This window comes from Schistocerca gregaria, chromosome 3, assembly GCF_023897955.1.
Source record: "Schistocerca gregaria isolate iqSchGreg1 chromosome 3, iqSchGreg1.2, whole genome shotgun sequence".
In the NCBI taxonomy this organism is placed as follows: Eukaryota; Metazoa; Arthropoda; class Insecta; order Orthoptera; family Acrididae; genus Schistocerca; species Schistocerca gregaria.
Window position 1 is genome coordinate 109,715,907 of NC_064922.1, and position 16,868 is coordinate 109,732,774.

General features: G+C 43.3%; 1 protein-coding gene across 1 annotated transcript in view; it reads right to left on the minus strand.

Annotated features, from left to right (window-relative positions):
* Positions 1-322: 322 nt before the first annotated feature.
* Positions 323-16,868, minus strand: part of LOC126354289 (UDP-glucosyltransferase 2-like) — a 76,220-nt gene continuing 59,674 nt past the window's right edge. The window contains exons 5-7 of the mRNA XM_050003834.1: positions 15,826-16,048; positions 10,503-10,722; positions 323-926 (exon numbers count right to left, since the gene is read on the minus strand). Coding sequence (XP_049859791.1) covers positions 650-926; positions 10,503-10,722; positions 15,826-16,048 — 720 coding nt within the window. The 3' untranslated portion in view covers positions 323-649. The remainder of the gene's footprint in view (positions 927-10,502; positions 10,723-15,825; positions 16,049-16,868) is intronic.

Consider the following 16,868-nt stretch of genomic DNA (forward strand, 5'->3'; position numbering starts at 1 on the left):
TCAGAAATACCCGAAACATCCCCTCAAAAATCTGTGCAGAAACCTCAAAGGTCATTGATACTTGGTACGTGTCAATGGTCCAACTATGAAGATGGCCAGATAATTCAACAGGCGTCTGCGTACATACTACAAAGTGTTTTCACATTTTCGTCTTTTATATTTAACTTGTTTATTACCAACCAACCTGCCATGTTCTTTTACACTTTATATTATGCTTGTCATTTGTCTACAGGTAATTACGTTTTTTGGGCTTCCCATTTCGGAAAACTTTTGTATGACGTGAAATTAGACTAGTTATCGGCCATGTGTAAAACAGTATAAGTTAAAAATAAATAAATTTATTTACCTCCTGTCTTAAAAGACAAAATCATACAGCTTTCAGTTTCGAATGAAATGACTTGTTACAGAAGAGATGATGTACAATTTTATGTTAAGCCTCCTCCTCCTTCTCCACATCACTTCACATAACTTTTCTAGAATCTGGCCGTATACGACTAACACCATACACAAAGACAATGAAAAATACGAAGACTGGAGACTTGCGTTTACAATTAACCACATATCGTTTTTAATGTAGGCAATAAAAGACAGTTCTTGCCATCGCTCACAGTAGAGTCTTAAGTCCTTCAAAACTAATAAAAATTATTCTTCATTGAGTCTTCTGTTTCTTGGTCTTAAATATGACGGAAAACAGATATCTCGCAAGCGAATATATCGCATATGTAGCGACTGCAGCTACAGCCAGAATGAAGGCGATGACATCTAGCAGCAGCAGCTGGTACCAACTGAGATCCATGGCTCCGCTTCGCAGATGTGGAGCTCCCTTGTGCCGTAGTATGTATTCTATCCACCAGACGGCCTGTGGAAGCGACTGTGCCTGATGCTCTCGGTACACTGCTGATAACTTCTTCATGTTTTCCCGATACCTGTTGACATCATACCATATCATTAATACATCTCGAGAGTAAATGGACATAATGCAGTGCTAAGTTTGAAACAGCTTCTCATAAGAAGCGACTTTAGTTTCAATTTGTTAATTTCGTGCACGTTTGTTTATTTATCAGGTACAGTTCAGCGATTAATTTGCTATGTATTACATAGTGCAACTGTCTTCATCACACCAGGCACTTTTTTTGTGCTTGAACAGCCACTGCAGTTTTTACAGGCCCCAGTCTAGGGTTAGCTTTCGCTACTGCATCAGCTCATCTGCATACATCGTTTTCTTCTGTGAGTTTGACTCAACTTCTCATACGAAATGACTTATTTCAAATGTCCGCTGTGCACACTAGTTTAATTGGTTAATTTTGTGCCATTTTGTTTATTTGTCAGGGATACTCCCACGACTTATTATCTGTCTAGAGAAGTGCAAAGCACCTATAGGTTATAAACAGTTCTGGTGGTTGGTTTTTGCTATGATGAAGTAATATTTTAAATTCTACTTACAGATTGCGTGGACGCTTTTTTACATATTACGTTTCTGTTACATGTTTGGTGTCGTCCCACGTGGCAATTATAAGAAGAGGAACCAACCACAAGAACTGTTTATAGCCTATAGGTACATTACCCCAAAATGTAAACTAAATAGTAAAAATATGTACATATTCCAAGCGACTGAAGATGCCTCGCAGACAATAAAGACGAAACGCGTGTGGTACATAAATTGTGTTTCATTCAGTTGGCCACGCGGGTTAGCCGCGCGGTCTCGGGCGTCTTGCACGGTTCGCGCAGCTCGCCCTGTCGGAGGCTCCAGTCCTTCCTTCGTGCACGTGTGTGTGCGTGTGTGTCATTAGTGTAAGTTACGTTAAGTTAGATTAATTAGTGTGTAAGCCAAGGGACCGATGACCTCAGCAGATTGGTCCCGTAGTCCTTACAACAAATTTATAAATTTCCATTCAGGCGTAGTCAGACGTTCCAAAAAGTGAAAATTGTCAATATACCGTAATATTACACGCAACTGAGGAAGACAGGAGCACAAAAGTTCAGCTGTGTTCATATGCGAGCTGAGTTGCCGACCCTTCACTCACAGATTCAGGCATTGTTGTCTTCGGTCACACACCTTGAAGCTGCTGCCGATGAGCATCACTATGGGGGGGGGGGGGCAGACGTGAGGACCTGATGGACGTCCAGCACGTCCCATGAGTCCCTCGATTGTTCCACTACTGTGGCCACACAGGGTACTGTGTGCACTGATGTAGAACCCTCGACAGTGGTCGAATGTAAGGTCGCTCCAAGCTGTGGCAGGTGGCAAAAGACTTTCCAAGTAGGCGATCAGATGCCCCCTCCCCCCAACCCCCCCCCCCCCCCCCAGTCTGTCTGAAGAACATGTTTCGGGTGCTGTCTGTGGCCAACAAAGTCCCTGAGTCCCAGGCAGTCGCTCGTCCTGTTCCAGAGAAAGTCTCTCGGCCTGCAACGTCTGGACATTCACAGAGGGTAGGTTTATTGGTGGTAGGGAGCTCCAACTGTAATGCATACGTGCATTCCCTTCAAGTTTTTATGCTAATTATTACGCACGTTTATGCGATCGGGAATGCTCAGAAGCAGCCAGGCTACATGTAAATCTGACAATTATGCGTCAGCAAGGAGCATTAACGATAAAATCATAGGAGGCAATGTTGTGCAACCATAGTAGGGACGAGATATGACTAGTCGGTAGTAGGACCTTACAGTAGGAGACAAGTGGAGTGTCCCTACTGGCTGAGGGAGAAAGGTGGGGTCTCTCTTGGGCGTCAGGAAGACAGGGCGAGTTAGCAGCGAGGCGCCACTCAAAAACGCACGTCGAGACGGCTCCAAAAGAACGGTCGCGAGTAAATATAGCAGTGATAAACAAGATATGAAGTTACACTGAAGGTATCAATTATCAGTGAACGCCACGTGCCATGGGCAGTATCTATAACGAGTTTTTAAAGTGGTACTCGTGTTGTAAAGTGTTGAGTATAACGGCGTAGCCAAGAGTCGCCATATTGGAAAGTCTGTGACGTGTGATTCAGAGCATTCTTCATTAAAAGGAGTATATTACAAAACATTGTTAACATTTAACAACTGGCGTCCCGACACACCCCATTTCAGCAGGATCAAAAGCCTTCATTGAACCTGGCGCCTGAGCGCTACAAGGAACAACCGAAGTAGCAAGACACCAGATTAGTAATACAGAAACCAGAGAAGTAAGGCAGAGTCGCTTCCTTCTCGCTACAATGCCACAGAGGGCATTGTACAACGCTACGTGTGCAGTGAGTCCCATTGGAGATATGGCTGCCAAGAAGGGGAAGCAAACCAATGGGCACTCAAAGTGCATACCAGAAGGAGTCATTCGAGATGTGGTAAGCGTGCTTCTGGATGCCATAAGGAGCACGAGATCCAGCCAACTGCTGATAGCGGCTCATGGCGGTACCAGCGAGGTGTGTCGCTTTGGATCAGAAGATATTCTCTCTGGTTTCGGGCCGCTAGCTGAAATGGTAAGGACTGGTAGTCTTACATGCAAGATGAAGGCAAACGACTGTACAGAATGGAGGGTCTCAATCACAAGCTCGGGCAGTTCTGCGACCGTGTGGCTGCAGATTTTTTGATTTACGCTATCGTCTGATGGGATCCTGGGTTCCGCTTAATAATTCAGGTATCCGCTACAAGCAGGAAGTTACTACACGTACAGGGAGTACAGGGAGAGCGGGATTACGTGGAAGGACGTGGGTATTTTATGAGTTAGAGGGGCTCAGGAAATTGAAAAAAAAAAATTGAGATGTGTTTGAATTCCTAAGGAACCAAACTGCTGAGGTCATCGGTCCCTAGACTTACACACTACTTAAACTAACCTATACTAAGAACATCAGCATTGGCGGCCGAAGACTGCCGCCATAAGAAGTCAGCCTCATTCTGCCAACGGCCTTGTCAAAGAGGGCGGAGGAGCGGATAGAGGTTCAGGGCACTCTCTTGTCCTAGGGGTGGGAAACTGCCCCTAAAGGCGGAAGAATCAGCAATGATCAACCACATGAGGATGCAGAAGGCAATGGAAACCACTGCATTCAAGACACGTATCGTGTATCCACAGGACATGTGGCCTGCAGTTGAAGAAGTGTCATGATGATCTCTCCATTGTCAAAAGATTCCGGAATAGTCCCCCATTCGGATCTCCGGGAGGGGACTGCCAAGGGAGAGGTTACCATGACAAAAAGATTGAATAATCAACGAAAGGATAATGTTCTACGAGTCGGGGCGTGGAATGTCAGAAACTTGAACGTGGGGTAGGGAAACTAGAAAATCTGAAAAGGGAAATGTAAAGGTTCAATCTAGATATAGTAGGGGTCAGTGAAGTGAAGTGGAAGGAAGACAAGGATTTCTGGTCAGATGAGTATCGGGTAATATCAACAGCAGCAGAAAATGGTAAACAGGTGTAGGATTCGTTATGAGTAGGAAGGTAGGGCAGAGGGTGTGTTACTGTGAACAGTTCTGTGACCGGGTGGTTCTAATCACAATCTACAGCAGACCAACACCGACAACGATAGTTCAGGTATACATGCCGACGTCGCAAGCTGAAGATGAACAGATAGAGAAAGTGTAAGAGGATATTGAAAGGGTAATGCAGTATGTAAAGGGGGACGAAAATCTAATAGTCATGGGCGACTGGAATGCAGTTGTAGGGGAAGGAGTAGAAGAAAAGGTTACAGGAGAATATGGGCTTGGGACAAGGAATGAATGAGGGGAAAGACTAATTGAGTTCTGTAACAAGTTTCAGCTAGTAATAGTGAGTACCCTGTTCAAGAATCACAAGAGGAGGAGGTATACTTGGAAAAGGCCGGGAAATACGGGAAGATTTCAATTAGATTACATCATGGTCAGACAGAGATTCCGAAATCAGATACTGGATTGTAAGGCGTACCCAGGAGCAGATATAGACTCAGATCACAATATAGTAGTGATGAAGAGTAGGCTGAAGTTCAAGACATTAGTCAGGAAGAATCAATACGCTAAGAAGTGGGATACGGAAGTTCTAAGGAATGACGAGATACGTTTGAAGTTCTGTAACGCTATAGATACAGCAATAAGGAATAGTGCAGTAGGCAACACAGTTGAAGAGGAATGGACGTCTCTAAAAAGGGCCATCACAGAAGTTGGGAAGGAAAACATAGGTACAAAGAAGGTAGCTGCGAAGAAACCATGGGTAACAGAGGAAATACTTCAGTTGATTGATGAAAGGAGGAAGTACAAACATGTTACGGGAAAATCAGGAATACAGAAATACAAGCCGCTGAGGAATGAAATAAATAGGAAGTGCAGGGAACCTAAGACGAAATGTCTGGAGGGAAAATGTGAAGACATCGAAAAAGATATGATTGTCGGAAGGACAGACTCAGCATACAGGAAAGCCAAAACAACTTTTGGTGACATTAAAAGTAACGGTGGTAACATTAAGAGTGAACGGGAATTTCACTGTTAAATGCAGAGGAGAGAGCAGATAGGTGGAAGGAATACATTGAAAGCCTCTATGAGGGTGAAGATTTGTCTGATGTGATAGAAGAAGAAACAGGAGTAGATTTAGAAGAGATAGGGGATCCAGTATTAGAATCGGAATTTAAAAGAGCTTTGGAGGACTTACGGTCAAATAAGGAAGAAGGGATAGATAACATTCCATCTAAATTTCTAAAATCACTAGGGGAAGTGGCAACAAAACGACTATTCACGTTGGTGTTTAGAATATATGAGTCTGGCGACATACCAACTGACTTTCAGAAAAGCATCATCCACACAATTCCGAAGACGGCAAGAGCTGACAAGTGCGAGAATTATCGCACAATCAGCTTAACAGCTCATGCATCGAAGCTGCTTACAAGAATAATATACAGAAGAATAGAAAAGAAAATTGAGAATGCGCAAGGTGACCATCAGTTTGGCTTTAGGAAAAGTAAAGACACGAGAGAGCCAATTCTGACGTTACGGCTAATAATGGAAGCAAGGCTAAAGAAAAATCAAGACACGTTCATAGGATTTGTCGACCTGGAGAAAGCGTTCGACAATGTAAAATGGTGCAAGCTGTTCAAGATTCTGAAAAAATTAGGGGTAAGCTATAGGGAGAGGCGGGTCATATACAATACGTACAACAACCAAGATGGAATAATAAGAGTGGACGATCAAGAAAGAAGTGCTCGTATTAAGAAGGGAGTAAGACAAGGCTGTAGCCTTTCGCACCTACTCTTCAATCTGTATATCGAGGAAGCAATGATGGAAATAAAAGAAAGGTTCAGGAGTGGAATTAAAATACAAGGTGAAAGGACATCAATGATACGATTCGCTGATGACATTGCTACCCTGAGTGAAAGTGAAGAAGAATTAAATGATCTGCTGAACGGAATGAACAGTCTAATGAGTACACAGTATGGTTTGAGAGTAAATCGGAGAAAAACGAAGGTAATGAGATGTAGTAGAAGTGAGAACAGCGAGAAACTTAATATCGGGATTAATGGTCACGAAGTCAATGAAGTTAAGGAATTCTGCTACCTAGGCAGTACAATAACCAATGTCGGACGGAGCAAGGAAGACATCAAAAGCAGACTTGCTATGGCAAAAAAGGCATTTCTGGCCAAGAGAAGTCTACTAATATCAAATACCGGCCTTAATTTGAGGAAGAAAGTTCTGAGGATGTACGTCTGGAGTACAGCATTGTATGGTAGTGAAACATGGACTGTGGGAAAACCGGAACAGAAGAGAATCGAAGCATTTTAGATGTGGTGCTACAGACGAATGTTGAAAATTAGGTGGACTGATAAGGTAAGGAATGAGGAGGTTCTACGCAGAATCGGAGAGGAAAGGAATATGTGTAAAACACTGATAAGGAGAAGGGATAGGATGATAGGACATCTGCTAAGACATGAGGGAATGACTTCCATGGTACTAGAGGGAGCTGTAGAGGGCAAAAACTGTAGAGGAAGACAGAGATTGGAATACGTCAAGCAAATAATTGAGGACGTAGGTTGCAAGTGTTGCTCTGAGATGAAGAGGTTAGCATAGGAAAGGAATTCGTGGCGGGCCGCATCAAACCAGTCAGTAGACTGATGACCAAAAACAAAAGCTAAGAACAAGACACAGACACCCATGCCCGAGGGAGGACTCGAACCTCCGACGGGAGCGGCCGCGCAATCCACGTCATGGCGCCTCAAACCACGCGGCCACTCCGAGGCGGGAAATTACAGAATGGGTGTCTGTCTAAAAGGATGCAGGACAAATACAGGAAGGCAAACCTAGCAACAATCGGTATAGTAGCTGAAAATTGTCGTAGCTGTGTTGGGAAAGAACTAGAGCTCCAAGTGCTAATAGAAAGCACTGAAGCTTAAATCGTTATATGGAAAGCTGGCTAAAGCTGGAAATAAGTTTAGCTGAATTTTTTTCAAAGAACCTAACAGTGTTCATAAAGGATAGATTAAACACAGCTGATAGCTGACTGTTTATTTTTGTAAGAAGTTTTTTAATTTGTAGTGAAATTGAAGTAAATGTTTTCTGTGAATTTGTATGGTTGGAGGTTATAATTGACAGCCGGAATAACTGCTTCGTTTATACCACCCGCTGACGCAGGTGACGCAGCTGCTGAAAAGATCAAAGAAAAATTATTTTTTATTTGGAAAAGGTACCCCACGCAAACAGTTGGTAGCTCCTATTTAGCCTCAATAGTTTGGCAAAAACACAGGTTGCAGCCGGTGGTAGGCATAAAACGTTGTCAGTAATTATACTGAACGATTTCTCAGAAAATTATTTCGGATAATTAGAATAGGAGCACATTCGAAGCGCATATAGCTGCGAAAACATACTTGACCTCTTAGCAACAAACAATACTGAGCAAATAGGGAACATCATGACGGATACGGGATTAGTGACCGCAGAGCATTTGTAGCGAGACTGAATACCGTAACATCCAAAGCCATCAAAAATAAACGCAGAATACATGTATTTAAAAAAGCAGATAATTTTTGCTCGACTGCTTCCAAAGAGACAGTCTCAACTCCTTCCATTCTGATTATGTATACGTAGAACAGCTGCGGTTTGAATTCAAAGAAATAGTATCGACGGCAGTTGACACACATATACCACATAAATTAATAAGAGACTGCACTAATCCCTCATGGTACACAAAGTGTGTCAGAACACGATAAATTTAAAAGAACGGAAAATTCCCGTCATTGACGAAGTTTTATAAAAGCTGGAAATTTAGAGCGAAATTCAATGCGAAATGCTTTTAACAGTTTCCACAGCGAAACTCTGCCTCCAAATCTGACAGAAAAACCAGGAAACCCAAACAGATTTTGGTCATGTGTAAACTTCACTAGTGGCAAGGCTCAATCAGTACCTTCACAGAGTGATAGCAATGGCGTGTCACTGATAGTGCCACTAAATCAGAGGTGCTAGACACGGTCTTCCGATACCCCGTCCCCAAAAGAGACGAAGTAAATACTCCACAATTCGAATCGAGAACAACTGCGACCATGAGTAAATTAAAAGTAGATATGCTTGGTGCAGCGAAGCACCTTAAATCACTTAATAAAGGCAAGGACTCTAGTCCAGATTGTATACCACTCAGGTTCTTTTCAGAGTTTCTGATACAATAACTCCATACTTAGCAATGGTATACGACAGCTCGCTCTTCGAAAGATCGTTATTTAACAACTGGAAAGTCGCACAAGTGACACCCATATCCGAGAAAGGAAATAGACCAATATCGCTAACATCTCGGATTCAGAAAATATCGTTCCTGTGAAACTCTACTAGCTCTTCATTCTCACGAAGTAATGAGTGCTACTGACAGGAGATGTCAAACTGATTCCAAATTTTTAGATTTCCAGAAGGCTTTTGACACACTACCAAACAAGCGATTTCTAATCAAACTGCGTGCATATGAACTGTCGGCTCAGCTCCGCGACTGCACTGGCGATTTCCTCCCAGAAAGGTCACAGTTCGTAGTAACTGACGGAGTCATCGAGTGAAACGGGAATTTATATTTGGCGTTCTCCAGTGAAGCGTTGTAAGTCCTCTACTTTTCATGATCTACGTAAACGATTTAGGAGACAGTCTCAGTAGCACTCCTAGATTGCTTGCAGATGATTCTGTCATTTACCGTCTCGTCAAGTCATCATACCAAGAAACCAAATTGCAAATCGGTTGAGACGGGGTATCTGTATGGTACTAAAAGTGGCAATTGACTCTAAATAATGAAAAGTGTGAAGTCATACACATCAGTACGAAAAAGAATTCGCTCAATTTCGGTTGCACGATAAATCACGCAAACATAAAGGCTGTAAATTCAACTAAATACTTAGGGATTACAATTACTTATAACTAAGTTAATAATTTAGCTGGAACGATCACATAGACAATGTCGCGGGTAAAGCAAACCAAAGGTGATGATTCACTGGCAGAACATTAAGAAAATGCAACAGATCTAATAATGAGACTGCCTATACTTCCTCTTCTGAAGGATTGCTGTGCGATGTGAGGTCCGCATCATATAGGATCGGCGGCGGACATCGAAAAAGTTCAAAGAAGGGAAAATTGTTATGTATTATCGCGAAATAGGGAAGAGAATAGTATGGATGTAATACTTGAATTTGGGTGGAAATCATTAAAACAAAGGAGGTTTTCGTTGCAGCAGGATCTTCTCACGAAATTTCAGTCACCATCTTTCTCCTCAGTATGTGAAAATATTTTACTGCCGCCCACCTACATACGCGGAAATAATCATCATAATAAAATATGAGAAATCAGAGCTCGCACAGGAAGATTTAAATGCTCTTTTTTTCCGCGCGATCTTTGAGAGTAGACCGCTGTAGAAATAGCTTGAGGGTGGTTCGATGAACCCTCTGTCAAGCATTGAATTGTGATTTGCAGAGTAATTGATGTAGATGCAAGTGAAGGAAACGATTAACGGAGTAGTGTACTCAGATATGCTGGAAAACTTTTTAATCTTTTTGACTGACGAGGATTAACAAGAAAGCAGTATAAACTTTAGGGAAGGTGACGCACCGCCGGACTATAGCACTACCGCCCGGGATTGCCTCTGCAATCGCCTTCCACGTAAAAAGATTGATTGAAGTGCGACGAATTCGCAGGATCTCACATGTATTGATTTTTTCTTGGGTGTAGGGAGGGAGGGGAGATTCATCAAGGATGCTTTGTTTGCCCACACTTACTGGCTGCTCCACTAGATTTGAAAGCTGTAACCTATGCCGCAATTAAACAAGGTACGCCTGACATTCTGAAGCTAGTTTGGTGAGAAACTGACTTTAGGTGGGAACTATGCCACATAAGCAATGGAAGTCGAGTTCGACCTGTTTAACTCTGAGGTAATAACTTAATGTACTATTCTAAAAAGACACCAAAAAAGCGACTCTAAGTCAAATTATAAAACCAACGTGAATTTTCAGGGTTGTTATTTCCTTTTCAAAACATACTATATTATTTACAGCAATATTATCCGCTACGTAGCACTACTTGAAAGTCTGAAAGTATGTGAAAGAAAAAATGCGTACCTGGGATCCTCAAGAACCGTTCGTATAGCCTCTAAAACGGTGTCCTTCGTGACGTGCCGGAACTGCAACCTGTAGCCAATCTCAGCAGCTACCATTTTTGCTACATTGTAGTGCTGGTCGCCCATGAACGGAATTCCAATTAGGGGAACACCATAGTAAGTGGCTTCATTGAAACTCTGCAATCCACCTTGCGTGATGAAGACTTTCACTTTCGGATGTGCTGTGGACACAATACAAACATGTTAATAATATGATTCTTTAGTTTCTCCTGGCGTATTTGTTGTTCGAACAGTCCACGGGTATACTGCCTGTTCATAGTGTGCCCGTTGGACACTATGAACCGGCAGTATACCCGTGGACTGTTCGAACCTGTTAATAATAGGTTATTAAATTACTAACATTTCTTTTAGTTCTGAAAATGTTCCAAGATATAACATATGTAAAGAAGGTATTCTAGTAATTAGATTCCAGCATTAAACATTTTCAGTTTTGCAGAGTGAAAATATCTGTCAAGACCTCCTAGTCACTGATCAAGTAAGGCATAGATGATGCCCACTTAAGTATCTGATCACTTCTGGAATAAATCTCCACATAAGCACATGTGAATGGATCGGATAGCACACGGAACATGTATACCAGAGTACTGCAAGACTTAGAAGACTAGGCAGGCTGTTTCCACCACAACGGACCCAACTTTCAAGGATAGTGCAGAAACGAATAAGCTAAAAACTAAAATAAGGATTCTGAGCCTTATTGTCGTTTAGTGAACTAAACATCGATGTTATGAATGCCCACAAGAATCCTTTTATCGGTGAGGGAGTTATAAAGCTGATAAAGCCCATCCTCTGAATTTATTAAAAAATATTTACTGTTGTAAGATAACACAAATTTTCGTCTAAAAACCTAACAGTGAAATAAAAGGAACTAAATTTTTAGCTGGGTGATCGCTGACTTAAGAGTAGAAGAGCCAGTGACTCTAACAATAGTTACAACCTATGCCCAACTGAAAGTGCTGAAACAGGACATAGTTTTGAAATATTCGGTGGTCTTGTCCAGTAGGCACCTAAAATACAGGGTCAAGTCCAGAGATAACTAATGGACTGCTGTCCTGTGACCAACTGTAGTTGTGCCACTACTGTTACATTTCGCTATGCGGTAATGTTCATTTTCAGCCACTGTTTCGTGACTGTTATACTGTGTGTACTGGATATGTGAGTTAAGGAAGAAAATGTTGCATTTTTCCTGTAAGGGAGGTTGACTACAGGTGTGGGCTCTGGGTCCTACTGTAAGCAAACGGCAGTCAGTGAATCTCATGAAGAGGTGAGACTCCACAATGGAGTCAGGCAGTTTCATGGAATTAGGCCACTGGCTGGTTCGTGCTATTGTGGTCAGCGCCAGTGCTGTGTCTATACGTGGGCAGGAGTCGCATTGCCACTGTTGCCATCCCTAGAGAATAACTGAGTCTAACTTTGTTGCCTATTCTGCGTGTACGACAAAAACAGAGACAACACGATGTCCCCTTCCCAGCAAGGGGATGAAGGTTCAATTTCGCTACAAAAATTTTGTTTACACTATCCTATTGTGTCAGTCACCTCCTCATATAATGCGATGTGGCCGACCAATCTAAGAGAACTGTTAAATCTGCAGGCTGTAGTAGAGGGGTCAACTGTGACTGCCGTGTGCATGCTAGCATATTTGGGAAAATGTAAGTGTCGGCAGGGTGATCCGTATTGTGAGCCGCTAATTGCTTCATTAGTTTGCCATGCATTTGAATTACATAGCTGGTTCGAATTTTCTCGTTCTTCTGATTGGTTTTTTTAAATTAATACTACTGGCCATTAAAATTGCTACACCGCGAAGATGACGAGCTACAGACGCGAAATTCAACCGACAAGAAGAAGATGCTGTGATATGTAAATGATTAGCTTTTCAGAGCATTGACACAAAGTTGGCGCCGCTGGCGTCACCTACAACGTGCTAACATGAGGAAAGTGTCCAACCGATTTCTCATACACAAACAGCAGTTGACCGGCGTGCCTGGTGAAACGTTGTTGTGATGCCATGTGTAAGGACGAGAAATGCATACCATCACGTTTCCGACTTTGATAAAGGTCGACTTGTAGCCTATCGCGAATGCAGTTTATCGTATCGCGACTTTGCTGCTCGCGTTGGTCGAGATCCAATGACTGTTAACAGAATATGGAATCGGTGGGTGATACGGAACCCCGTACTGGATCCCAACGGCCTCGTATCACTAGCCGTCGAGATGACAGGCATCTTATCCGCATGGCTGTAAGGGATCGTGCAGCCACATCTTGATCCCTGAGTCAACAGATGGGGAAGGTAGCAAGACAACAACCATCTGCACGAACAGTTCGACGACGTTTGCAACAGCATGTACTATCAGCTCGGAGACCATGGCTGCGGTTGCCCTTGACGGTGCATCACAGAAAGGAGCGCCTGCGATGGTGTACTCAACGACGAACCTGGGTGCACGAATGGCAAAACGTCATTTTTTCGGATGAATCCATGCTCTGTTTAGAGAATCATGATGGTCGCATCCGTGTTTGGCGACATCGCGGTGAACGCACACTGTAAGCGTGTATTCGTCATCGCCATACCGGCGTACCACCCGGCGTGATGGTATGGGGTACCGTTGGTTACACGTCTCCGTCACCTCTTGCTCGCATTGACGGCGCTTTGAACAGTGGACGTTACACTTCAGATGTGTTACGACCCGTGGTTCTCCCCATCATTCGATCCCTGCGAAACCCTACATTTCAGCAGGATAATGCACGGCAGCATGTTGCAGGTCCTGTACAGGCCTTTCTGGAAACAATGTTCGCTGGCCAGCACATTCTCCAGATCTCTCACTAACTGACAACGTCTGGTCAATGGTGGCCGAGCAACCGGCTCTTCACAATACGCCAGTCACTACTCTTGATGAACTGTGGTATCGTGTTGAAGCTGCATGTGTACACGCCATCCAAGCTCTGTTTGAGTCAATGCCCAGGCGTACCAAAGGCGTTATTATGGCCACAGGTGGCTGTTCTGGGTACTGATTTCTCAGGATCTATGCACCCAAATTGCGTGTAAATGTAATCACATGTCAGTTCTAGTATAATTGTCCAATGAGTACCCGTTTATCATCTGCATTTCTTCTTGGTGCAGCAATTTTAATGGCTGGTAGTTTATGAACCGCCAGGCTAGCAGATCTTGTTGCACTTTCTCCGCATAGTCTTCCACATATTTTGGTACATTCCCAGTCTTACCATCAATTTATAACTGATCGAGGTTTGGAGAACTTTGCTCTTTGTAAAATTAATTGAGCTCTACATCAGTCATTAGAGTAACTAAATATCTGTTACGTCAGCCTTTATTTAAATTACAAGGTGCGTTAAACTATCGTGTAACTTCTCCGTGGCAGGGCGAACCTATAATAAACATAACCTGTTGTGCATCCAAGTTATTTCTCTCTATGTGGCCAGTGACCAACGATCAGTCATGTAACCAATTCAGAGAACGGACCAAGCATTCTACTCACGCCTGATTTGTGTGATCCGGAATTAGTTTTATAACAAGTGATGCACTGAAGCTTGTCTTGTAATCAATGATTTAGTTGGTGATAGGCATTGCACGCGCTTGTCTTGTACGATTACTGACTTGTAACGAATATTGCGCTTTACTGTAATGTGTTATCACAGGTTTGTTTTTTAATGATCATTGCACGCAAGCTTCTTCGCGAGTCACCTACCCACCAACCGAACCACTGAACTTACAAGGCATTAACGAATAATGTCTGGCGAGGTGTCAGTGGTACATCGCTAATACCGCACTCTGGTGGGTGCTCTAGCTCGAGGCGGAACCCATACGTCAGAGTAGGTTTGTTAATAACCTTCTGTTTAGCGTCAGTGAACGGGAAAATAAGCGCTAAGTTTGCGAGGCTGACTTACCATCTGCAACTTTTTTTACGTCGCTTTCGACCACTGCACTCTTCATCTGTGAATGGTCCTGTGTCTCAAAAGCGAGGTCACCATATGTTGGTATACTTAACACTACGTCACAGCAGATACTGTGGGCGTCTCGTTGATTGCTACAGCCACCAATTCAATATATTGAATTCGATAAACGTGGAAAAAACGTTAACAAATTGGGAGCAATGGACTGTCATCCTAGGCGTGGACGTCATGTTGTTAACAGAGCCGGGAAACAGGGCGACAGAATGCTTCCACGCGGAACTCCGTTCTCTTGTCAGACTGATCTAACAGGATATCCTCAATCAACATGCCATCCGCTGTGGTCGAGCGGTTCTAGGTGCCTCAGTCCGGAACCGCGAGACCAATCAAATCCTGCCTCGGGCATGGACGTGTGTGATGTCCTTAGCTTAGTTAGATTTAAGTAGCTCTACGTCTAGGGGGCCGATGACCTCAGATGTTAAGTCCCTTTGCGCTTAGAGCCATTTGAACCATCAATCAACATGGCACTGGGAAGGCGTCTTCCGAAGCCTTACTACAGTTATGACGAAGTAATACCTTCGGGAGGTATCGTAAACCTCCTCAAGTACTAAAGTGCATAGTATGAGATGGTGACTGCGAAGAAATGCATGCCTTATTGCTGCCTGCAGTAAACTGAGTAGTGGTGGTATTACGTCTTCCGAACACACTACGGAAGCAGCTGAGATTCCTGCCTGGATTCAAGAATCCTGGCTGTGCGTTGGAGAAGCTAGTAGCGCGCAAGTTGTTATATTGCGAAAGCAGGCCTCTTAAGGGTCTGGATTCGACAATCCCGGCACTGCGTTGGGGAAGCTTGTTGTAATATAGCCAGATTTACGAGAGATTGTCGATATTAGTGAGTGGAGGCTTTGACCAAGGACAACCTTTCAAACAAAAGCTTCAGAGTAAATTTACAATAACGTGGCGGTTTTCAGGTCCAACAGAAGAGCTTCTTCTTTGGCTGACTTGTTCCTTCTAATATTAAAGCAGAGTCCGCAATACTCAGTGACTGATCGAGCTTTGGTTATTCCATCTGTTTTCCCGTCTCCGTTAACAAATAAAGTTAAATCAAATATCACTCCAGACTAATCTGTAAGTGGTAAGGATCGAATGGACACATACAGTTCAGGATCAAAAAAGATTTCGTTTGTAATCAACCAATTTGTGTCGTTGACTTTTGGCGTTGCGTAAAACACGAGGTGCTAAGACACCTTATAAACACTAATGCACAGCATTCCTCCACAAAATACTACTACTACTACTAATAATAATAATAATAATAATAATAATAATAATAATGATAGTGTCACTAGGGCACTTATACGTTATACCTAGCACGGATTGTTGTGGGAACCACTTGGACATTTTGACGTTAGGCGGCAGGTCTGACGCATCGTCCGTCTCCCACTTCCAGAGCACCCTCTGCGGCAGCTGAGAGAAGGCGTCGAGGAACGCCCGTCGCTTTTCTGGTGGCATTTTACTGCTCAGTACGTTGGTGCCCAGGCTAAAGTATATGACGCCTTCAGTCGCCCCGTCCAACCACTCCTGTATGTCCTGTTGGCGAAACAGAATAAATGTAGGTGCATAATTGCCGTTGCTTCTTTTAAGATCAAACGAAATTTATTCATTAATCAAGTAGAGAAATTATTCGTGTAGGCTTCTTCCATAACGATGCATCAAAAAGAGAATATAGCAGTGCGCTGAACAGCAAAGGAATCAGAGATACACGATGTTATCAAAAGCATCTGGACACCCACAACGACATATGTTTTCCATATTAGGTGCATTGTGCTGCCACCTGCTGCCAGGTACTCCATATCATCGACCTCAGTAGTCATTTGACATCGTGAGAGAGCAGAATGGGGCGCTCCGTGGAACTCACAGACTTCAAACTTGGTCAGGTGACAGGGTGTCCCTTGTGTCATACGTCTATACGTGAGATTTTTGCACACTCCTAAACATCTCTAGGTCCACTGTTTCCGATGTGATAGTGAAGAGCAAATGTGAAGGGACACGACAGCACAAAAGCGTACAGGCCGACCTTGTCTGTTGACTGACAGAGACCGCCGACAGTTGAAGAGGGTCGTAACGTGTAATAGGCAGACATCTATCCATACATCTATCCAAACCATCACAAAGGAATTCCAAACTGCATCAGGATCCACTGCAAGTACTATGACAGTTAGGCAGGAAGTGAAAAAACTTGGATTTCACTGTCGAAAGCCTGGTCATAAGCCACACATCACGCTGGTAAATGCCAAATGACGCCTGACTTGGTGTAAGGAGCGTAAACGTTGGACTATTGAACAGTGGAGAAACGTTGCTGGAGTGACGAATCACGATACACAATGTGGTGATCCGATGACAGCACGTG